This window comes from Synchiropus splendidus, chromosome 6 (genome assembly GCF_027744825.2).
Source record: "Synchiropus splendidus isolate RoL2022-P1 chromosome 6, RoL_Sspl_1.0, whole genome shotgun sequence".
In the NCBI taxonomy this organism is placed as follows: domain Eukaryota; kingdom Metazoa; phylum Chordata; class Actinopteri; order Syngnathiformes; family Callionymidae; genus Synchiropus; species Synchiropus splendidus.
Genome location: NC_071339.1, coordinates 2,126,170 through 2,150,871, shown reverse-complemented (window position 1 = coordinate 2,150,871; position 24,702 = coordinate 2,126,170). Strand labels below are relative to the sequence as shown.

At 45.9% G+C, this 24,702-nt stretch overlaps 1 protein-coding gene across 1 annotated transcript in view; it reads right to left on the bottom strand.

The window, feature by feature from the left end:
* grm2a (glutamate receptor, metabotropic 2a) overlaps positions 1-24,702 on the bottom strand; it is a 32,224-nt gene that overhangs the window by 3,715 nt on the left and 3,807 nt on the right. Inside the window, exons 2-4 of the mRNA XM_053867432.1 lie at positions 16,794-17,505; positions 4,239-5,076; positions 2,022-3,085 (exon numbers count right to left, since the gene is read on the bottom strand). Of these exons, the coding sequence (XP_053723407.1) occupies positions 2,022-3,085; positions 4,239-5,076; positions 16,794-17,321 (2,430 nt within the window). The 5' untranslated portion in view covers positions 17,322-17,505. The remainder of the gene's footprint in view (positions 1-2,021; positions 3,086-4,238; positions 5,077-16,793; positions 17,506-24,702) is intronic.

Here is a 24,702-nt window from a genome sequence, read left to right as displayed (position 1 = left end):
CGATGGTCAACACGTTCTAATTGTTAGTGATTTAATGTTGTCATACCACCCACATTTTCTTTAAGAAGCGTAATTTGACTATAAATCAAGAAGAAAAATACAAAAATGGCCAATAAAAAAGGAAGAAATGTTAGGCTAGGACATATTAGTCATAGTTTTAGTCTGATGTCAAATGGGCCACGAAAATTCAGACATTGGGCCGCATATGGGCCTTGGGCCGCACTTTGACCGTGTCTGAACAGGAGCATAGTAGACACCAAAACTGTTAAAATTGGGTTCAATTATAATGATAAGTGAAGAAAATATTAGACTGGTGCACTCCTTGATGAGTGCAGTCGTTCTGATGTGAATATAAATGTAATGATTCCTCACATCAAATTATGGACATTTGTCTGACGCGTGAATATTTATTGTTACGTGTTGAATGCGCGCGTCCAGCCAGTGATGTGGTGGTTGAAAATATGTCTGCTGGGTCAACATAAAGAGGCTAATATTGAAGATGGCGGTTCAGCAGAAGGCGTTGACCTGAACTTTTAATAACCTGCCAGATTCCAACTTCATCAACAGCTGTAGATTAGATGGAAATATCAGAGCGATCCACATCCCTGGCTGAGGAACCCACAGGCGTCCTGCCAACTCTGTTGCCTAGCACATATGTAAAATAAGGCACGTGTTGAGAGCTGTGGACTGGGATCATGTGGGCAGCCATGCGATGGGCGCCATGCGATGGGCGCCATGCGATGGGCGCCTGGCGTCTCTTGCTAGCTCAAATGAAGGTAATGAGTCCATGAGACTGGCATAGCATGAAAGGTATGTCTCTTTAGGAAGCACTTGCATGTGGTTGTAAATTTGTCAGCTCATATCTAAGTGTTAGAGTATTGTGTGTTAAACTGTGAAGCAACTGATGGTTTTCTGTGGTCGTTGAGTAGTGACGCCTTACAGGAGGTTTACATTTCATGTGATGAGCACATGTAAGAGTGACGCTGAGTAATACGCTGTCAGGATGGGAACATATGGAGGGTGCTGAGGTTTGTGTGTCCATCAGAAGTGTCTGGAGAAAGCAGTCCTCAGAGCACTGCAACAGTCCCAGGACAGAGCACAGCACAGCTGGAACCGAACACCCCGTTCACACTCCAGTCCACACAACAAAACACGACCACAGCCTTCTTTTTTTCACTGCATGGTCACAGCGTTTCTGCTGCCACAGTCTTGATGCCCTTTCCAAGCAGTCAGTGCTAACTTCCTGAAGGAGGAAATTCCACACATCGTTCATGCTGTCGATACATTCAGGTTTGATAAGTGTTAGATGACCTGCCATTTTGTCTAATAAAGTCAGTTTATCTTTGTGTTTTATCTCTTTATTTCGCTGATTCACCTAGATATTTGCTTGTCTTGTGAATGGTATGTTTCAGTCAGCATGCATCAACTCATTACACTTGAACGTGTGTGTCCCAGAGAGACGCTGTTGCCAGCCTTCCAGCGTAATATGTAGACAGGTTAGACGTTCAACCCAAGCACGCTTCACCTTCCATGGTGTAGCCTGATGATGAAGCAGCTTATTCTATTATCTGCTCTAGGATCAACCATTTCAATGGCACCTCACATCATGTAGAAACCAAGAGCGCCCCCCCCCCAACTGAGCTCTGAAAAACAGGACACTGTTTCATGATGCCTCATGAACACATCACTACCTGGTACCAAAGTGCTCCTTTCACCCTGAATAGTCGTGTCATTGCACATCCACATTGCAACACAAACGATCATGTGGTGTTCAAGGCGCCCTCTTGGAGGCACTGTCCTGAGCCCAACCCCTCTGAGTGGCACGTTGTATAGGAGGGGAAACATTTGACTCCATTAGAATTGAAACGCCAAAGATACCTCCGACAAGCCTGTCAAAACAGCGCCATCTAGTGACGCCAACTAACAACAGCGAATATGCCTCCTGTCAAAGGTCACTGAGCAGTTCATGTAAATCCCTGAAATGAGCCGCGTGCGAGTCATTCTGAGCGGCCGCGACTCACCCTGTAGTCGCTGGCAGTCACGTAGAATATGGGTTGAAAGGCCAGCCAGATGATGCAGGTGGTGTACATGGTGAACCCGATGAACTTTGCCTCATTAAAGTTTTCGGGGCATTTCCGGGTCTTGAAGGCATAAAACGTGCAGAGGATGATGAGGATGCAGTTGTAGGTGAGCGACACCAGCATGCTGGAATCCTTGCTGTTACACTTGAGGGTGACCACGTCTCTTTTCTCCGGGTTCACCTCCTTCCTCACGCCTGGTGTCTCGATCAGAAGCCACACCACCACCACCACCAGCTGGCAGGATATCAGAGCCCCGCAGATGGCGACCTGGGAGGCGGGGCTGATGAAGCGAGGCCGCTGGGCTCCGTCTTTCACCCCACTGAAGATCCGCGCGATGCGATTGGTCTTTGTCAGCAGCGCTGAATAGCACACGGCGAAGGAAGTTCCCAGGCCAAGCCTGCGCAGAGTGCAAACTGCAGTGGAGGGCTTGGCGATGTAGATGAAGGTCATGCTGTAACACATCAGCACTCCCAGGAGAAGAATGTACGAGAGTTCACGTCCACTGGCTTTAACAACGGGCGTCTCGTTGTGCTTGACAAAGAGGCCAATGACAAAGAAAGTGCACATCATTCCTAAGCAGGAAATGGTGACAGGTCCAATGGCCCAGGCATCTTCCCAGCGAATGTACTCCTCAGGTAGGTCGTAACAGCCGGTGAGGTTCGCCAGAGGCCACTGGCCGAAGCTGCAGTCAGCACAGGTGAACTCGTCCTGGAGGTACTGGTAGGCCTGACAGGGGATGCAGATCCAGCAGCACACATCCCCAGGTTGCATGTTCTTCACCTCATTCTTCTTACAGGGGTCGCTACACTGGGAGGTGGGAGCGACGTGACCTGGCCAGGGGATCAGGCTGGTGTTCAGCGACAGACTCTGAGCCCAGTAGCCTACTTTGCGGTAAACGTAGCGCCCTCCCTCCTTGTGGTAGTGGAATATGTTGTAACGGCCGAGGCTGTCGCCGAAGGTGTCGAAGCGGACAATGTTCTCCGTGTCTGGTGGACGAAATGGTGCTGAGAGGAAGGAAGAAAAAACGACTGTTAGAATTCCTTTAATTGCTTCCATAGTTTTAAAACACAGTTGCAATAATAAAGGTGGAATCGTGAAGACCAAAGCATTCACACTCCCAAGTTGTCAAACAGCAACTGTTTTGAAGTGGACTCGTCCAGAGTGACGCCAAAGTCAGTCTTCCCTGGTGCGTTTAGACTCATTAGGTTTTCATATATTCATATATATTCTGCAAAAAAGTTGGTGACCCCTGATACAGAATATATATGTTGCTCGGTCGTAAGTAAATATCAAAACACAATATTGCATCCATCTTTTTACTGAAATATCGCAATACTTGGGTCATAACTGTATGATATTGTCTTGATATTTTGAGTCACCTAATACATAGATACTTGGAAATGCTGCTGCATTTGTGACGTGTTTACAACTACATTTAATTTTCTACGCTTTTTTGTTGATTGAAGGAGCGACTCATTCCCCTGTAGGTGTGCTACATTTAACTGAAACAATACACTTGATTTCATGCACATCATATTGTACTACATTGTCTGATTTTCCCAAATAAAATGAAAAACAATATATTGTTGAAGCAGTATCGCAATGTGTTGTATCAGCCCTGTATCAGGCGACATATCGCATTGCATGATACCTGCCCAAACCAAAAGGCTCTCATGTAGGAGATGTTGAGTCTGTTCATGGTGAAAGAAACAACTGACCGGATGCGCTGACACCGAAGAGAGTACTGCTCACAGCCATCCAAATCTACATGCCAGTTCACCCCAGCTGCGCCCCTGTGCTGCCACAGCCCTCCACAACAGCATGAGGTTTCTAATTGTGTCAGAACTTGGAGCTCCAACAGATTGATTCAGTTCAGTGTGCGAGGGGGAAGACGTGCAGCACAAACTTGACTCACGCTGTGAGACTTTGTGAGGCCCAACTGGCTGTCGGTAAGCAACAGAGACACATCTGGAGTAAATTGGCACGCACAACAGTAAGTGCATCTGTTGGAAACGAGGCTTGAGAAGTCTGAACTGACATCATGAGACAACTGTGAAGTAAGTGCACTTTGTGGCACAGGACAGGAGAGTTGATGCTAACACCAGTGATGAGCCAGGTAAAGCAGGTCGGGCTTTTGAGGAATAATAGATTTCTTACCTTCAAACTTGACTTTAAGAATGTAGTCCCGGTAAAACTTCCTGCCGTTTCCAGGTTTAAGGGCGTCGCACACCTTGGTGGAGTTCGGACACAAGGCCTGCCTCATGTTGTGCAACGCAGTCGCCATGGCGTAGACCGCGTTGACCACAAACATGATCTTGGATTCAGGTTGGAATGGCGCCTCCCGTAGCGAGTATTTCCCGCAGCCCAAGTCATGGAGGCTGCACTGGAACTGGTTCTCCCAAAACTCTCTGAACCATGGGTTTCGGGTGTTATTGTAGGGGTGCAGGGACGTGAAGTAGTTGTTGAAGTGTGGGATTTGGTAGGAGGCAAGCTCGATGGTAAACGCCCCATCTGCCACCGCTTCACTGCCTCTCACCACGCTCTCCTGGGCCCCCCAGCCGTCGCTGGCCACCCAGGTGAAGGTGACGTTCATGCGGTTGGCAGCCACCAGAAGCTCGCGGGCATCCTCGCTGCGGGTGAACAGGATGACCACCTTGGCATTGGACTTCTGCTGCAGGGAGCGGATCACGTTTTCATAACTCCAGCGGCTCATGGAGCGGCTGACCTTGGCCGAGGTGGCGATGCAGATGTGACGCGCTCGAGCTTCCTGCTGAAAAGCGTCAATGCCGGTTTCACCATAGTCGCCCTCCGAGGCCACAGTGGACACGTAAGTCCAGTTGAAGTAGCGCAGGATTTCAGCCATGGCTTTGGCTTGGTAGAAGTCCGGCGGCACCGTCCGGGCAAAGTAGTCGTAGCGGGTTTTGTCGCTGAGTTTGGCACTGGTGGACGCATAGCTGATCTGAGGGATCTGGAAGAGTCGCAGCAGGTTGGCCACCTGCGAGAGAGAAGGAAGGGCGCGTGAGCTACAAGCCTGAAAATCAGTTAGGGATGCTGCGATCAATCGGTCACCGTTCATGATCGGCCGATATCAGCGGTGAATGCCTATCACTACCTGCCATTGCCAAAAAATGATCATTGACTTCACTGAGCTAGATGATCAGGTGTCGTACAGATGGAAACGGCCGAATCTGTCGCTGTTTTGGAGTTTTGGAGTCAGTGTTCGTTAGCCACCTGAAACTGGAACTTTTGAAAACGTCCGGAGTGAAAACTTTCATAGATGCAGTGCTCTCTGCCTTGGACTCCCACTACAAGCGGCCAGTATATAAAGATTTCACAGACACAGCAAAGTCTCCAGAGATTCACCACACTGTGATGTCTCACATTGAAAATAAATGTTTTTCAGTTGACCTTTTGACAAAGGTTTTTTTATTTTTTGGTATATGAAAACATGTCTGAATTAAAATGATTTCATGATTCATTTTTTCACATCATCTACACAAAGGTGTCATCTGTCAATCCATGTGATCAGTATCGGTGAATGGCAGCAAAAACCCTGATCTGATCCTTCCTAAAATCAATGTTAAATATGGGTCTTCCATAGACTATTGAATGGCTAAAACCCTGAAGATAACACTGTTTGAATACTTGCTAAATAATACTCTGAATACGTGTTTGTGTGAAGTTTTGGGAATGGCTTCCAGCCCAGTTTGGGGAACTCAGCACTCTCAATGACACAACCTTGACAAGAGCGCATGCATTAACAGAGCGTGGGGAGAACCAAGTTCCCCTTTGGAAGGAGGACGATGAAGAGAGGCAGGGGTTCAGGGCTGAAAATCAAAGGATGATGAAACTTTCTGAGTAATCTGTTCTGTCTCTGTTGCGACACCGTTCATCAGCTGCAGAAGCTGTGCCTGATTGGCTTTTGCTTCGGGCGGTTCGGTGGATGCCTCAGGGAAGTGGGATCAGCCGTGGGAATGCCAACTCAAATTTGGTTTATACCAGCGCCGGTTTCATTTTCAGACACCTCTGACGCACTGAATTCAAAGTGTGTTTTCATCATTCACATCATTATATCACCATTCCTGTCACAATGTTTTAAGGGGGAAATGAACGTTAGAGTATGATCAATGTTATGGTATGTAACATCACTGGTTACATCTGAAAATACATTGGAAAAAAGCTGCCTTTGTGTAGAAGCTCGTGCGCAGGAGCCGCTGAATGGAGCGAGTGGATTATTCAAATTCCTTGAGGATGATTTGCTGGAGAGATGCTGACTGATCTAGGAAGCTTTAAATAACTTATTAATCAGCCATGAATCGCTGTCGTAGACAGTTTCGTTCACTTTAAGGAGTGTTGACACAATCCGCCTCCCTCTCTGTGTTTTGACACACAGGCAGCTGGAAAAGCTGCGGGGCTCCTGAAGGGAAGATGCTGAGGGGGTTTTCTGGGATTTGACTTCTGAAGCCGACTGTTTTGTAGCTCTGACCAGAATGTAAACGTTAGAGCTGTACATCCGCCCGTGCAAACACTGCAAGACTGCAAGGCTTCCTCTTCTTCTTCTTCTGGTCTTCAATGATTCAGTAAGTATAATTCGCAGCTGGCTCAGCAGTTCACACACTAGGGGGCAGAATTGCAGGTTAAATTCAAAGTTGCATGCCTGATATAGTGGTACCTCGGTTCTCGACCACAATCCATTCCAGACGGCCGTTCCAGAAGCGAATTGTTGGAAATCTGAATTGACTTTTCCCATTACAATGAATGGAAAAAGAAACAATGCGTTCCAAGCCTTAAAATAGTCTTTTGTAGGAGTGAATGTAGAGTGTGTGCTGCAGGTGGCTGTTCCTCTATGTGTGTGGCCGCTGCATGTGGGAGGGGTTGCCGAGTGAGTGAGGTCTCTCCAGAAGTGAAGAGGTGCCCGGTGCGTGTCCAGCTCTGAATGTGCGCTTCTGTGCAGTTTGGCTGTGACAAAGTCATAAACCAAGTCACGCTCTGTCCCAGACTGGCCTCATCCCTGTCCCAGCTCCAGCCTACCTCCAGCACCTCCCCCTGTGACACTCTACCACGGACCAGTGCGGAGACAGGAAAGGTTTTACACCTCAATATGAAGAACAGTCAGTAAATGGAGCTAACGGGACACGTCTTCATACAGAGGCTGCGTTATACACAATAACAAAGTGCCTCATGGGTCAGCTGATCGGTCCGCGCACGTTATGTTTTTCCAGCTTTTTTCGGGGGAGTTCGAGTTCTGGATTTTTGTTCGAAATCCGAAGCAAAAAAATCTCGCAATTTTTGTTTGAACTCCGATTTGTCCAGGACATTTGAAAACCGAGGTACCGCTGTAGTTGGTTAAGAGAGATGCAAGGCAAAACCATGTGATTTCAGTGTCCAAAAAACATGACAAAGCATCAAGTTGTTCAGAAGATTTTACTCCCCACTTTCACATTTGATAGATGGTGATTTAAATTGCCTTCATCCAGTGTGAAGCAACGAAAGACGACTGTCAGACGTTCATTCGACGTCTAGTCTTCACTTAGATGTCGAATGAACTTTCACTTTTAGACCAATGGTAGAGTGACTTTAGCCTAGACGTCCTTTCCCATACATGTTGAGTATAATTCTAGAAGGTGCTTTATACATCTATTAATGTAAATGTTTGGCTAAAATTTAGGATTTAGGTTAAATGGACATATATCAGTGGTTGTAGACGCTCGTCGACAAACTTTCACTTTTAGACCACAGGTAGACCAATTTTAGCAGATACGTCTTTGGACCATTAGATGACAAATTGATGTCTTTAAGACCAAAAAATGCTCAGGGCGTTACATGTACCATAATTTGTGGGCTATTGAGCTCCTCAATATAAGCCACACCCACTAGATTAAAGAGGGACATACGTCCTGTGCATGCACTGGTCTATCACCTGCCAGTACAGCGGTGCAATTTACACCGTAAAAAGGTCAGTCAATCCTGTGAATTGCCTTAAAAACGCCCGAGCATACGTGGCATCACTTCCAGTCTGTGAATCCCAGGTAAGTAGAGGAAGGTATGTTGCCCTCTGATTGGCTAGAATGCCTCACCTCCCCCGAACCAATTTCAAATCGAGTTATTTTGCTAAATAATGGACAACTTGTCTTAAAACATTTGCCTCTGCTAAGCTACTTACCTCAGTTGTTCAGCCCTTGGTGAGATGACGCTCAGGTATTTACCTCAGATGTTTAGCCTGCGCTGAACGTACGATTGCGTTTTCGCGGCCAAACGAAATGACCAATCAGAGGAGAGCGATTGTTGCCATTCAGAGGCTGAGGCGTTCCCTTCAGCTACCATCCTGGGATTTCCACATTCACCTCCCAGTATGTTGTTTTTTTGTGTGATGTCAAATAAAAGCAATGCTCCGTACATGTCAGCCAATCACAGTGCGCTGTTCCGCAGACAGCAGAGAAGAACGGACATAAACTTCGCAGACGATCCGATGACAAACATTGTATTCCATGGAAATAAATGTTCTGCATGTGGTGCCATCAAACTTTCTCTGGCTCATTAAAACATTTCAAACAAAGATATTGCACATGCCGGATGTGTGGTCATCGTCCCGCACTCGGTAAGCGAGACAGATTTGGCTGTGGAGGCTCAATAACTTGGCCCGTAATAATCCATACATTAGCCGCATTGTTGTTTAAGACGCAGGGTTCAGAGTCTGTGGAAGAAGTAGTGGTTTATAGTCTGTAAATAATATATAGAATCTGTAATAAAAATGCCTTCTGCGTCTTTGTTCTTTGTTGCGATGTCGCCTCGCTGCAACATGACTAAGTTATACATGCATAACTCTGCAAAACACGAGCATTAAAACAAAGACCCAAGTTGCATTTTCATTGCAGTGTCGTAACATAAAGTAGACGTATTACTGTACTCAAGTGCAGCATCAACAAATGTGACAACACCCTCCTCCACAACTTCACGACTGGATCTTCTGTCCCTCACCGTTTCCTTTCTTCTCAGTTTAAGGCAAACATAGCTTTGTGAGACAGTCCTATTGGACACATAATGAGACGTTATAAATATGTATGTGTGTGACCAACGCACTGACTCAGAAGAGACGTCCATTTCTGAGCACATCAGGCCTGTTTCCTGGATTTTTCTACATGAAATGTTCCTCTACTTTTCCCAGAGGACTGACTCATTGTGCTTCTCCAGTAATAGCACTGAATTCCCACAGCGATGGCCCTTTGCTTCATTTAGCATTTTTCTATCCAAAGGACACACGGAAAGACGTCCAAAACTGTGTCCCTACTTTCTTAATTGGCCAGTTATTGGTTAGTGTTGCCCGGCAACAGTGAAAAGCATCCGGCCAGGATGAGGAATGTTTGGGTTTTTTTTCTGTCAGGTCCAGCTGGTGAAGTTCCCGCAACCTTTCAGAGCTCAACACGAGACGCCTTCAGTTTTCCACCCCCTTCTGTCTCGTCTCTATATGTCACTGGTCAGCTGCACTATAGTGTCACAGATGTGCAGCAGCAGCAGGGAAGTGGGGATAGAAAAGAAACATCAAGAGTGAGCTATTATTTATATCACACGCAGGGAAACCTTCAATGACTCTGTGACAAGACGGTGATATGTACAGCACGTGCACAAACAGTGGGCTCTGCCAAGCCACTAAATAATCCAATCACATATGAATTATTCAGGATTTCAGGAGCGCGGTCTTTACTTTTATCCATGAATAATGAATTTCCTCTGCATGACTTTACCGATACGTTTCATCATTATTGTTCCTGTCAAGTGTGTGTCCTTGTGTGCAGACGCTCCAGAGGTTGGTCTGCCAGCGCGAAATTCCATTAATACTTTTGTAAGTTGCTGATAGACGTGAAAGCCTTGAGCTTCTTAAAAGCTTCATATCCCCTTAATATTCTCCTCACAGCGGAGCCTCTCTACCCAACACGAGAATCCAATGAAGAAAGTAGACATCTGAAAGAATTTATTTGTCAATATTGACTGCAATATTGGAGCTCTCTCGCTTGAGGGCTTGACATTCAATTCTTCTCGTATTTGCAGTTTTTATTCCAAACAATTAATAAAAGTGAATCATCTTATGGCACTATTTAAAAAAAAATTCCCATTATTTTTCATGCACAAGATTGGTCAAATTTAAATACATGATGATGAAATACACAATCATGACTCTGCTCCTGTTTTGTCCCTTGAGTCATGTTTTGGTTTCTTCCACCTCCCTTCCTGTTCCTCTGGCACACGCTTTTCCCCTGCTCTGATCTGTCCGGTGCTCCACTTGCTTCCTCTGCCCGTCCTCTGTTTCTTGGAGCAAACTATTTCTGTTCCCGTCCTGGCCCCAGAACCCGAGCTTTCCGTCAGTGATTTCTGTGTTTTTCCGTCGCCTCCTGACGGCTCCAGCGCGGCTCCCAAGCCGCCACCGCAGCCTCCCGAGGGCTCCAGCGCGGCTCCCAAGCCGCCGCCGCCTCCCGAAGACCCCAGCGTGGCTTCCCACCCGCCACCTCCTCAGGACCCCAGCTTGCCTTCCGGGTCGCTGCAGCTGGGCTCTTCCAGTCGCTCCAGCGGGTCTCCTCCTCCCCTCGTCTTCGACGACCGTCCGTCCCTGACCGGGTGGAACACCTGGAGGTGTTCTTAAAGGGGGGGGGTACTGTCATGACTCTGCTCCTGTTTTGTCCCTTGAGTGATGTTTTGGTTTCTTCCGCCTCCCTTCCTGCCAATGAACCCCTAATCAACTAAGTACTTAAACATGTGGACTCCAGCAACGTGTGCCAGATCGTCTCTTTCCAGTTCCTTGGACTCTCTCATTGTGTTCCCTGTGACTATTCCTCTTGTTCCTGAATTTTGGACTCTTGTTCCCCGTGGTAACTCCTGGTTCTCGTCGCTCTCCTTGTTTTGGTCTCTCGTTCTGTGAGCTAGCTTGTTTTTGATTACTGTGTTAAACCCTGGTGCCTGAGTTTAGTGTTTTGTTTCTCCCAGTTTCCATGCGTTTCCTGTTTTCTTTTGTAGTTTATTCTCGGTTCGTTGTACATTCAGTTTTTGCTTAGTTTCTCCTGGTTCGGTGACGCTTTCTGTTGTGTTTTTGATGTCTGTTTAATTATTAAATATTATTTCTTACTCGCTCCTGCTTCACTGTAACCTTCACCACTCGCACTTGGGTCCAGCGCCACGTCCTCAATACGTGGCTTTGCTCCCTCGTTCCCTTGATTCGTGACATTGACAGCAGAAAGTCTGAATGAGATAAATATCATTCAACACAGTCCGATGGAGTCACTGATAATAATGTACAAAAATGGCACGTGTTAAATGGTGCAAACCATTTAGAGGTTTGCGTGTGTGAAATGCACCTTTTTAAATGACTCAATATGGGTTTCATGGTTTGCAGCATGGGTTTGGGGAGCAGACGAATCTGCACGGCACGGAGGTCCGATAAGGTCCAAGCTTGACCCATGCAAGAGATGTGCTCGCAGATTGGGCACAAACATCCCTCCGAAATGTATCAGCTGCTGGATTATACTCGCATGTTCATGTAATTAATGCGTCTTCGGTCGGATCAGAGCCGACCCTTCTCACCCTGGTCATGGACTGGCAGGAGGCTGCGGTCAAGCCAGACCAGAACCTCCCGTCACAAGAACAGCTTCTTCCCTGCGGCCGTCAGAACAGCCTTTGTAGTTTGTGGTTTATTTATTTCTCAGTTGCCTCGATTGTTATTGGGTTTTTTTTATTATTAATATATTTTTTATTCTATAGTTTTGTTTTGTTCATTACAGCACGATGTACCAAAGCACTTTCCTAGCTGGTGGGATCCTCACTGACCTCAGTAATAAAGCTGATACTGATTCAGATTCAGCGTGAATCCAACAAATTCTGCTCGATATGTTGCCGCAGCGGCAGCTTGTTGAGTGTCACACATGAATAAAGATGTGAACCTGCCATTCCAAGGTCTCTAGCCAGTCAGCTTAGATGCCATGTGAGTCAGTTGGAATTCATTAGAAAAATGCAGACGGCGGTGGCCGCAACATGCGACAGCTTCACAGTCCCTGACCGTCAAAACGATATTAATACTTTTTGATGGCCGGTGACTCAATCTCAGGTCTTAATGCATCCATATCAGATGCGACACGCCTCCTCCGAGAGAGTCAGCGGCTGGACTGCGACGGCAGATGGGAGAGACAGGAGCTTGTCTGTGATGGTGTCACAGAAGTTCGCCTCCACACTTCGCTCAGCCTGTGCCCATGAACGCCAGCACGGTTGGCTGCGCTGCCAGATCCGCCTCCATATCTGTGAATGTCACATCACAAAAACCAGCAGCACAGCGACACGCTGCTGTATTGTGATGGATTTAGACGGCACTCCGTGTTCTCACCACCCGCCTGTTCACCATGTTCCATCCTGTATCCATGGTAATAGGGGCTAAACCATGAGTCTAGTTCTTTCACAATGGTTCAGCTACTCGGGTGAAATATGTGTCTCTAATTCGAAAGCCTCAGAATAAAAGGATGTGGAGGCCTTTAACGCAGGAACACATGTCCCCTGGCAGGAGATGAATCCTGTGGAAGTGAAAGGATACGGCAGGATAAGACCCTGGAGGAACAGGCCTATGTGTGTCGCGTGAATCATTGCCACCTTCTTGCAGCTCAGACTTCTGCCATTTTCATTTGGTACACATGCATTTTTGTTCCCTGTTGTGGTGTAAAAGCCACAAGGCAACCTCAGCGCTGGTACTGATGGACTGGTGAGGCCCCACGAAACACTGGCCCCATTTTTAGTGCTCACTAGGTGGCGCTCTCGCTTTAAAAATCTCATGACGTTTTACTGCACTGGACATTTTAGGGCGGGATTCAGTTTAAAAAACAAAAATAAACTTAAAAATTAAGTGAGGAAATAAGTGTAGTGCTGTAATATATAGAAATGAAGTTAAAAATAATGAAATAATTTCAGTGAAATGGAATCAGTTCACAGAGGTCAGACCTCCTGTCGATGGACTCAGTTGGACAGAAGAAGGTGGCAGTAGCATTCTGGAACTCCTAGTTCCATTTTTTGGAAATTTTTGTTGAAACTTCAAGAGCTATTTTGGTAACAGTCAGATAAGCTCTGTCGCCATGCTTCAGTATGTTGGTGGCATCAACAGATATCAGTCGATCAGCAGAGCAAGTGAGGAAATGCGCGCCATACTGTTTGTCCAAATTAAAATATCCACAAATTGATTCATCAACCACCACTCAGATGGTTCCTGTCTTACAAAGGTACAATAAGCATGGACCTGTTGCTGCAGTGTAGTGAGCAGTTTATAGTGTTAACATGTAGTTTAGATGGTCCTGAGAGGAGGGAAAATGCAGATGCATCTGAGCAGTGAGTATGTGTAGTTGTGCTTCCAGGGATGCAGTGATTGTAGCAGGAGGAGGTGCAACAATGAAATATTCAACATTAAAACCACTTCTTTAAAGGGCCTCAACCGGGTGGCGATTTTCAACCTCTATTTCCTGAAAATTTAGAAACAAATATAGCTTAGACTGAAGTTACAGGTGTCTATATAGCAGCCACTACATCAGGCTTCACATTTGTAGCTGGGCTTCTTTAGATGCAGCGATTCCCTACTGTCCAGTTTTGCTGCTAAAAGATTACGTGTTGCGATTCAACTGACTGGGCTTCATACAAAATATTGTTGAGCATTCACTTATTCATTTCCAAGCATTATTCAACAATGCTGTTGCTAAGAAGCGCCGTGCAAGCTCCTGAATTTGGGCTTGCCTGGGATTGTTGCGTGATTTAAAGGGAAGGAGTCAAGCCGGTCCATCGCAGTCGAAGAAGCCGTGAAACAGTTCAGCTGGTGCAGTTGTCCACCTTCACTAGCAGGGCGTGAGAAGAAATGAGATCCCACTGAACTGCATGACAATGAGGAGTTATTCACAGTCAGATGGAGAAGAGTGTCCTGTGGCGCACCGCTGCGGATGGGGAAGATTCAGCGAGGAGCTGTGCCAGACCTCGGACCTGGAGCTGGTAATAGAACGGCCATAAATTACCAGCAGACAAGGGCATTCTCTGAGGAGCCCCAGGTACGAGATTTCACTAGAATTACTGCTCGTTTATCAAGTTCCTTATTTCCAAACTGTCCCGCTCACCGGTGATCTGGCGAGGCTGCTCTGAATCAGGCCCCAGCATCGCAGTCCCCCGAGCAACCTACCTGGATAATGGATCACTGCCTTGCTGGATGTTGCTCTGTCAGCAAAACATTTATCTTGCAACTATACGGCGCGTCTGCTGACTGTCCAGGACATATAAAGATGTCCGTCCTCTCACACAGTATCCCCTGCTGGGGCTGTCTTTTTTGGGGAGTCGGTTCTCAAGTGCAGGCGGGAGCAGTGAATCTACTGGAGGCAGGAGGCCAAACTCAAGAAAAACAGAAGCTCAGTAGGACCGATTTGGCAGGGGAGAAAGATAGGTGCATATTGTCCCTGGTAGATGAATAAAAATGTATCTATGGGTGTATAAGTGACTACTATGGGGTCTGTGATTTTTGTGAGATATAAAGTCAAAACAACAACCCGCACATGTCAGCCTATCACGAAGCGTCACGACGTGTTAATCCGCAGACTGCGGAGAAGAACAGACATAAACTTCGTAAACAATTCAATGACAAACATCGTATCTTATGGGAATAAATGCTACGCATGTGGTAGAACGCGCCTTGAAATCCTTTATTTCAATTTCCTCTGGCTCATTAAAACATCAAAAAAAAAAAGATATTGTATATGCCGGATGTGACGTCATCACGCCGCGGCAGGTAGGACACATTTGGTAGCTACACCAGCGCATCGCTGTTGCGGGACCCATCACTTGTGGGAACACCTTGGGATTCTGCTAAAACCTCTTCACTTCTGGCCTCCACAGGTGCCATGTACAAATATTTAGCTTTCTTGTCATTCACTAACTGCCTCTTATACGATGCTGTCAAAACTCTACTCAAGCTTGGTCACCAACGAAGACAAACTATTCCGCTGATGCCCCCTTTTTCTATCAAGATAACGTGGCTGCGGCGAGCTAAACATGGCCCTCAAATGACAAAATCATGACGCGACGTGGGCAGGTTTTTGATGGAGGAAAATTGTTCGAAGGCGACCTGTCAGATGTTCAAAACACTGCGGCCTGATGTGCGTATAATCTGGCTGGCAGAAGATGGAACGCAATGCTGCCTCATCCCACCCGTGCTGGGTCACGCTCGCCACCGCGCACGTGCGCGTGCAGCACACAACCATGAGAGACTGTGTTTAGATGTCTTCCATCATTTATCTTTTTTAGCCATGAATTTATTATTTCTGCCGTTAAAACTTTTCAGGAAAACTTTAGTCAAGCACAGCCTTGTCTTTAATAGACAGGAAATCTTAAAATGAGGTCAATAACTGTTCTATTAATAACTGGCATGATATTATAAACAGCCATATTATAACTCATCAAACAGTAATTTATGTCACCTATTTTGGGACTGTTAAACGCTACAATCTCAGCAAAATTGTCTTAAAGCCACATATCTTCTGCTATTGTTTGCTTAAATGTAGTATATTATATTAATTTTTGGGCTGTCAAAAGTTACGTTTTCAAGTAATACCAACATTTTTGGCTCATTGTACGTCCCCCTGGATAGATCTCATTCCTACATATGCTGAGCTTAATTCAAGAAATCTTGTAAAGTGAAAATATTTGTCTGCATGGACAGCTCATTTCACTTATTTCACGTACATTGTGACTTAGAATGAGCCTTTTCAGGTTGTTTTTAGATGTCCATTTTCAAGTGCCAAGAGTGACAGAAGCACAGAGGGGAATGTAGCGTTACAGAAATGCTGTTGTTCCCCACTGCTGCTGTTTGGACAGCTAGTGGAACATTAGCAGCACGTTCACCTTCAGTGCCGATGAAGTGTCTGTGTGTTTATCTTCACTCAGCATGTTAAACAGGGTTAGGGGAGGTTTGGTAACACAAGTCTACCACAACACAGCGAGGTTTCAGATAGAATGTTGCGACGGCGCTCTACCTTCCGACAAGCTTGTTAGTATTTGAGGTCAGAACAAAATGGGATTTTTCCCACCATCAGGTGGACATCTGGAACACAAGGCCTCTTACGCTTCGCCGTGTCCTCGGCCTGACGTTCATGTTGTCAAAGCCTTCACACGCACACATGTTCATGGACACAGAACTTCATCAGACATTTCAGGAGCCAGCTAGCAAAGCCTCCAACTGGACTGAGCCAGGAGGAAGCCGCCGGTCCAGAACACAGCGCCTGTAGCCGCTGGGCTTCTGACGGAGCCAGCGCCCGGTTGAACATGATCAGAAGAGAGAGAGCTCTTCTAAATTAGATCAGCCAAGTACACAGACAGTCAGGTAAACAGATCCTCCATGTGGAACCGATCCTCGTTGAATCTGTGTGTTAACATCTCACAAGAGGTAATTGCACATGGTGCTGAGGTCTAAATGGGCAGCTAAATGATCATCAATCTTCATCTCCTTTCTCTCTCAGGAGTTGATTCGAAAAACAGGTGTTTTAAAAGCCAATCATTTCCTGTAAAATAGGCCTTGTTGTTGGTCTACACTGGGTTTTGAGTCATGCCGAAAACTGCTTGCTTATGAAGTGATGTTGAAGTGGCAGAAAAGTTTCTCTGAACTGGGGAACTGTGAAAGGGGCGAGCTGCCCAGGCTCTGCTGCGTGCGGGTTCTGAACTGACCTGGATGGAGACGTCACTGTAGGAGCCTCCTATCACCCCGGAGATGGCGAGCGGGACCTCGTCGTGGATGGCGTAGGAGCCGTCCGGACACGTGTATTCGCTGTCATCCACTTTGGTGAGCGAGGCCCTGACAAACTCCAGCGACTGCTCCAGAGCGTACGTGTCCTTGGAGCAAGTGTCCTGGATGTGAGCTCCCAAAGTGATGCCGGGCAAGATGCGCTCGTCTCTGTTGATCTCATCCAGAGCCATCAACATGGCCTCCAGTCTCTGGATCCCTCGCTGGGCGTTGATCTTGCCGCAGTCCTCCGACCCCTCCCCCTTTTGGTGCACGGGGAACAAGCCACCAATCATCAAGTCGCCCTCCAGCGTGATCTCCCTCTTGGAGTCGGTGTTATAGCCCACCACAGGTAAACCCTGGGGAGTCCGGGCGAAGAGCGACGCACAGATGAAGAGGAAGCTCAGGCGGGACAGTGGGAGAGGTCGGGGCCGAGGGGCAAGCCCCAACACCGGGGGTCTCCCCTGCGACATATCCCCGCGTGAGGTTCCGAGGCCTGGCCTTCTTTCCGCGCAGCTTTTGATGACGACGGGCCGAGGCCAGGAACAATGGGACGTGGCAGCACCAGATCTCAGAGCAGCGGTGCTTTCATCCTGACCGAGGCCATTTAAAGCTCCAGCGACGTCGGCCTTCCTCACTGCTTTTGTAGATTACAGCCTGCAGATCAAGCAGAGAGAAATCCAGTCTGAGTCACAATTGTCTCTTTGTTTCAGCATGTGAGGCGCGAGGGAGAGCGGACGCTCACCTCCGACATAAGCAAGGCTTCGCAGGGAAATTCAGTCTTTCATCAGACTTCACCTTCGAATCAAGTGAATCACATATGCAAAACACGCCAAGAGGTCTGGTATTGTCGTGGACTTCAGTGAAGAGGAGGTGCACAAGCTCTCTGAGGCCAAGCGCTCGTGAGAGGCAAACTGGAAAAGGATTTTCACAAGACTTCATTGAAGAAAACCAACAGGACAACATCTGTGATTCCAGCTGTGCTGCCTCACATCATGAACTATTTCCTGAACCAGGAACGAGAGTCAGGAGTCATGTCCCTAGGACTCACTAGTGACGCCCTCTTTACCAAGCTTTACAAAGAATTCCAAAGAAGGAATGGAAATGGTACGTTTTGTCATCACAGTCACACAAAAGTTGATTTACTCCAGTGAGTGTTTTCCAGTTTCTAGTTGGTTCAGAATGGAGCTCGGCCCGTCCTAAATCCACATGGAACCACACAATGATAAAAATGTTGCAAAACCTTTCATTTACTACGTACATGACTGGAAGTGTCTATTCTGATGAGGGCTGGGTTTAAATAAAACGCAACATTGTTCTGAATCTTGAGGACATTGATTCATAAAATGCCTGAAACCATTATTCCAAGATCTTTTCTCCCTTGAGTAGAACGACCTGAAGCTTGAACCGGAACCATATTTAATGATGCGCCAGGGTTGAGGGTTGACTGCATCACTTCTCTGAGAATCTCTAGCATATTCATGAAAAAAGTGAGATCAACTGAAAAATCCCTGAGCAAATCACCAATTGAATGGATTCGTTGGTTAATTCTCATGTAGCTTCCAATGACTGAACTATTTTAACTTGATGATGAATCAAATTTTATTTTTCATGTGAAATAACTCAGTCATTACTAGCCATATAACTATGCTCAATGTGTTTGCAGTAAGTATCAGTGAACCATACTGGTCCCAGTAGAATGCCTGAACTCTCCCAAGATGCTTTCTGTTGAGGACCTGGACCGTAGCAAACACACGTCAGTGTGGCGCAAGTACGCAATTGCAAAGGAAGGCGATATGTAAACATTCAATAAGTAACGCATGGACCACAGTTAATGTTTCCCATGAGACAGCACCAAAGTTACACTGAGGAAAACTGCTTAAATGTGGATCAAACAGTAGTTGACAAATAAAAACAAGACTAAAATGCTTTGCAAGAAATAAAAAATAAACACAAACTCAAACATCAAAACAAGCAGAACGGGACATGGTTTTTGGCGTGGCTTAAAACTAGACTAAACTGATCTCACTAACCACTGTCAACTCTTTCAAAACAACAAATCTCAGTCAACAAAGACAGTTAGTGCTGGATCTACTGAGCGGTGAGACAAAGCTACAGTGAGGAAACTCAGCAAATCACCAAACACCCTGCCTTTTCTGGTCATTGAGGACCAGGCAAAGCCGCACCTGGTATGAGATGCAAAGCCAAAGATGGTTTTCAGACACATAGATAGAAACTGAGACGCTGTGTTTATGTTGTTCCTTTAGATTGTTCTGTAAATACTTTGACTTGCCTCACTTGCTTTATTCACAAAACACTGCTGCCTTTGTGGATATTGTTGTCTTGTATGGACAGTTTGACCCCAGTCATTTCAACACAAACGTTCAACTCATTCCAGACATGAACACATGACTGAAGAAGACCACTTCTCATGTTGAGCGTCCACATTCCCAAAGTCAAGATGTCAAAGGCTTTCTCTCCTGAAGCGCGTGTGACTCCGGCCCAGGCCCTGCCTCCGTCACCGTGGTGTGGTGGTGAATCTCACAACCTTATAAAGCCCCGCGTCGCTCCTCCCCCTGATGGTGAGGGTTCTGTTGCTCAGGTGCACTTCAAAACACGACCTCCCGAGCTTCCACCCTTCTATAGTGTTGATATTTATACTTCCGTGTGTTCGTTCTCAATCTGACATCAGAGATGAACAAGCTGATCTGCGTTCGCGTCCACTCGCGCGTGGAATAGAAGCCGACGTGATTGGTTTATCAGCCGGCAGCAGCGGAGGCGCGAGGTTATTGTTCAGGCTCAGTGCGAATGCCGTCAAATCCCTGAGGCTTGATTAAGCAGGAGGTGGAGCGTGGGTGACGTTTGTTGGAGTAAATTATTGAGTGGAGTGGTTGGTCTCGTGTCTTTAGTTTCATATCAGGCGCTCGACGTGGAGAAACAAACACCTTTCCCTCTGCAACGCCCCAACACGGAGACGCCAATTACAGAGAGCCGGGCTCGGGAGTCAGACTGCAGACCAGGTTCTTTGGGGGGTTCTCTGTCTCTATCCCACCGTCTCTCCCTGTTGTTTCCATGGAAACTTGCCAGTAGATGGAGAGAGTGAAGTGCGATGCAGACCGGGACAAGTGGGCCTGTCTGGCCATGCATGCTGTGCGGCCCCCTGGGAAAAGCGGAAGTGTGCACTGTGAACCCAAGCACGGGCTCCTCATGTTTAAAAAATGCCCACTGAAGCCACGGTGGCTAAGTGGATCAAGCTCCGCTTGCGAGTGACACATGCCGCACATGCAGCAGCATCTGGAGGAAGCACTTTAAAACACGCTGACTCAAGCATGTGCCAGAATGTCAAACACTTGTTCCTTCAAGTCAACAAGTCCAAGTCCAAAAATAGCCCGCCCACCCCACCTGACTGAGATCTTGAGTCCATCTCAAGTCCCCGCCGGTGAGACGTGTTTATCTTGGACCTGTTTCTGCAGGAAGACAAGCCTCCAATAACCGGCAAAGCTTTTAAGCACACGGCCTCTGGAGGGCGCGGTGACAAAAGGATTTCTGGGTATCACATTGTCACTCTGCACCCGGAACATCCATCTCACAACAGAGGCCTCCATCTCACCACCCTGCACCACGTAAATGCGGTTGAAAGAGAGCTCTTCCGCACATAGTCATGGAGGTTTTTCATGTGTTTTAAGCCTGTCAAACACAAAGCCCAGGGGACTCCTCTGGCTCCCAGTCACTTTATACTGGCTGTTATCAGTGCAGAGGCGCAGAACACTCGCCATTCGGAGAGTATTTTATTTTGCAATGCGTATTCATGATGCAGGTTAGAAATATCAGGACAGAAAAATACTCTGTATCCAATAAGTAGAGCTCAGCATGCCTGGAGCTTTGACATCTGATGTGCACCTTTCGCTCATAATACAGATACCTGACGTGTCACAAAAGCAGTGGCTTCATTTTCACGTCAAATATTGAACCGCTACAGGATGTGATTTGTTCCCTGTTTGTCCTGAACACACCACAGTGCAGTCAGCTGCTACTGAGTGAAGATGTCGTCCACTGTCTCCAACTGTGTCAACGAAACTGTCGAGTACAACAACTATCAGTACTATCACAGATTCACCAATTGTTTCACCGCCTGAAGATTGTATGTACTTTTCAATTCACTATATATGCAATGTGATAACTATCTATATCTATCTATCTATCTATCTATATAGATAGATAGATAGATAGATAGATAGATAGATAAAAAGAAAGAGAGACAGATAGATAGATAGATAGATGATGATAGATAGATAGATAAATAGATGGATGGATGGATAGATGGATAGATGGATAGATAGATGGATAGATAGATAGATAGATAGATAGATAGATAGATAGATGATGATAGATAGATAGATAAATAGATGGATGGATGGATAGATGGATAGATGGATAGATAGATAGATAGATAGATAGATAGATAGATAGATAGATGATGATAGATAGATAGATAAATAGATGGATGGATGGATAGATGGATAGATAGATAGATAGATAAAAAGAAAGAGAGACAGATAGATAGACAGATAGATAGATAGATAGATAGATAGATAGATAGATAGATAGATAGATAGATAGATGATAGATCGATAGATAGATAGATAGATAGATAATAGATAGATAGATAGATAGATAGATAGATAGATAGATAGATAGATGATAGATCGATAGATAGATAGATAGATAGATAGATAGATAGATAGATAGATAGATAGATAGATAGATAGATAGATAGATAGATAGATAGATCGATAGATAGATAGATAGATAGATAATAGATAGATAGATAGATAGATAGATAGATAGATAGATAGATAGATAGATAGATAGATAGATAGATAGATAGATAGATAGATAGATAGATAGATCATAAAAGTGATCACTTTTGACAGACTTTTATTTTTGGAATTTTTCATTCTCATTTATTAATAAAGAAACACTGTTTTTATTTAACATTATTAATTATAAAGGTGATTTAATCTAATCTTACCACACCCGAGAAAGTGAGGTGCAATGTAGATAAAATGCTCCAGGGGCAGCGTGTGTCCCCGCAAAATTCCAGCTTAAGCCCTGAAACATGGAGAAATATGACTCAAAATCACTGAAATAATGTCACGGATTCTCTGCAAATATCACCACTGTGTGGACGAACCACCACATCACTCAACAAAAAGCAAAGAGTTTGGCTCGTGAGTCGTGCAATGCATGCTGGGACACACGAGAGATTCAGTCATGGTCACCATTGACTGACATGACACACACACACACACACATAAAAAGAAATAAATCATTGTTATCCAACTAACCTAACTTATAAAACAGCATTTGTTTTCAAGCTAAGCTTAAAAGAAGCGGCTTGAAGTGTGAATACGGCTATTTAAAGTGACGTGGGATTCAAATATTGACACATTCGCAGTAAAAGGCTGCAGAGTCTGAGCGCCACCTCGCCTGTAATTTCCCTCTTATTCAAACGTCTTCTCTCCACCAGATGGTCTTTTTTAATTCAACGCTATGAAATCTGCCTCCTTCTTGCACCAGACAGCGAGAGGAGTGAGCGGAGCGCCGGAATCAAAAGGTGGCAGATGCATGCAGACAGGAAGGGAGGAGGTGGGTGGAAGGCATCCAGGGGACCATAACCGGCTTCTGTTCCAAAAAAAGAAAAGAAAAAAGATGCATTTTTGCCATGACACTCAGTTGCCCCGGGGAGAGCATTAGCATGGTAATTCCACCACTGAGGTGAGTGGAGGTCATCTGCGACTGATCCGGGGGGGAGGTGGAAGGACTTTCTGAAGGTAGTGGGGATCCCTGTTTCCAGCAGAGAAACGATGAGGTTATGGCCTTCTCCCTCACACACACACATTTTATTAAAAATAAAAATTCAAATAAGTTAGGAGACGTTGACCTCAGCAAATTGTTAACAAGAAAAAAATAATTAAAACGTTGAAAAAGTCACCTTGACAAAAACAGAGGAAGTGATTTCTTGAACAGTAACGTAATAATAGTTACAGTGTAAGTGATGCTACAGACAGTAATGCAGTCTACATTATTCATTTTACTTCAGATAAGATCAAAAAACCCATGAGGCTCGTGGTGCCATCTGGCCTGACTAATTTCAAGTATTCTTCAATCCTGAATCTGCTCAGAAAGCAATGGACGTGGATTCTTCACGCCGGATGTTTTCACTGAAACATGCCCAAGGACTCCGGATGACTCATTCACTGTGCATATAGACGTCTACTTAGGGCAGATGGATGGGATGCGCAACTGTTGTTGAACACAAATGGCTTGCAGCTCATTTGCAGGTCGTAACGGTGCGCAGTTTCACACGGATGCTGCTTAAAAATCACTTAGTGGAGCTGGTGCTCCGGTTGCAGGGATGATTGACTGGCTCCTTCACAGCCACCACAGTAATATCAGTTAAAAAAAGGTAGCACGCAGCATAATGAATCACGGCGACCTTTGCTAAGAAGGTCGCCGCAGCAACCAGCGATCCAGGAGAGAAGAGCAGCCGGAGATTAGAACCATATTAATGGTGTGATTCAGAAGTTTCAGCTCACGTGAGATCTAGTCTGCGTCTACACCTCCGGTTCTGGTGGCACTGACCACGGTTACACGACGGCCCAGAGCGCCATCTTTGCTCCGGTGAAGTTCCGACTCAACTTCAGCATGGATGTGACAATGAAGTCCAATCCAAACCCACAAACACCTGCCTCTTTGCTACAGACCTTTGTTTTGACGTCTATTGCTCGGTTTTTGTTTTTGACCTGAACGTGATTGTGTTTCTGATTTTATGTTTCCGAATCACAAACGACTGACTCTTTCATGTCCAGTGAGGAATCGGAGTAACTTTTTTAGTGAACAACAACTGCTGTTTCCAACTGCTGAGACGTCTCCTTTTCTTCTCACCCAGTAGGATCAAGCACCACAGTCTCCATAGTTTCATGAAGCTTCACATAAGCTCAGCTCTTTGTGCAGATATTTCCTGTTACGATCTTGAAGTCATGTATGGTCGGAGCTTTAGATGTTGTTGAGCGATGGGAAGCATCTGTCACGCGGACAGCCATGGGATCCACGGCGGCTCAGGTTGAAATGACGTTTTGATCACAGTTTGTTTCGTGGCATAAAATGATCCTATCAAATCTGCCGGACATGAAGTCCTGCCCAAACCCTCAATAATCCAGCGGTTCAGCTGGTTTACGCTGCTCCTACGCTGGAAGGGGATTCCCTGGCTCCGCCCCCTCCTGCTGCTGCAGAGCCTCATGACTCCTCCCTCATCAAACATTCATCCTGGCAGAGATCACTGCAGCAGCAGTCGGGGTTGCTCCGGATGCATGATGGATGTGTGGCGCCTTTTACTCTATTTTTGCATTATTCATCGTCGCGGTGCTCCACTGAGAACTTAAAGTGCCTTCAAGAAATTTGTCTTTTCTTGTCAAAATCAATTGGCGTTTCAAAAGCAAATACTTGCCGAGGTCAAACACGAAATGTAACAATACATTTAAGAATTTCAACATGAGAGAGTTTGAGCCCGTGTGACGGCGTATGGACAACCTGTGCCACTATGTCATCATTTATTCATTTAATCCAGCTGGAAGAGTCGAGGAAAGTTCAGTGTTACTCAGCGCAGGAAAGTCCCTCCCCGCAGAAGCCAGGCCCGACTGTCAGGGCGGGAAGTCGCACATGCATGCGCACATCATTAATGGCTTCCTCATGATTTCACTTGAGTAAGCAAATGCTTAAATCTTCCTCCCGGAAAAAAAAAATCAATCTGTGAAGTAGTTAAACCTGGTGTTAAACCTGGCAGGCCCATCG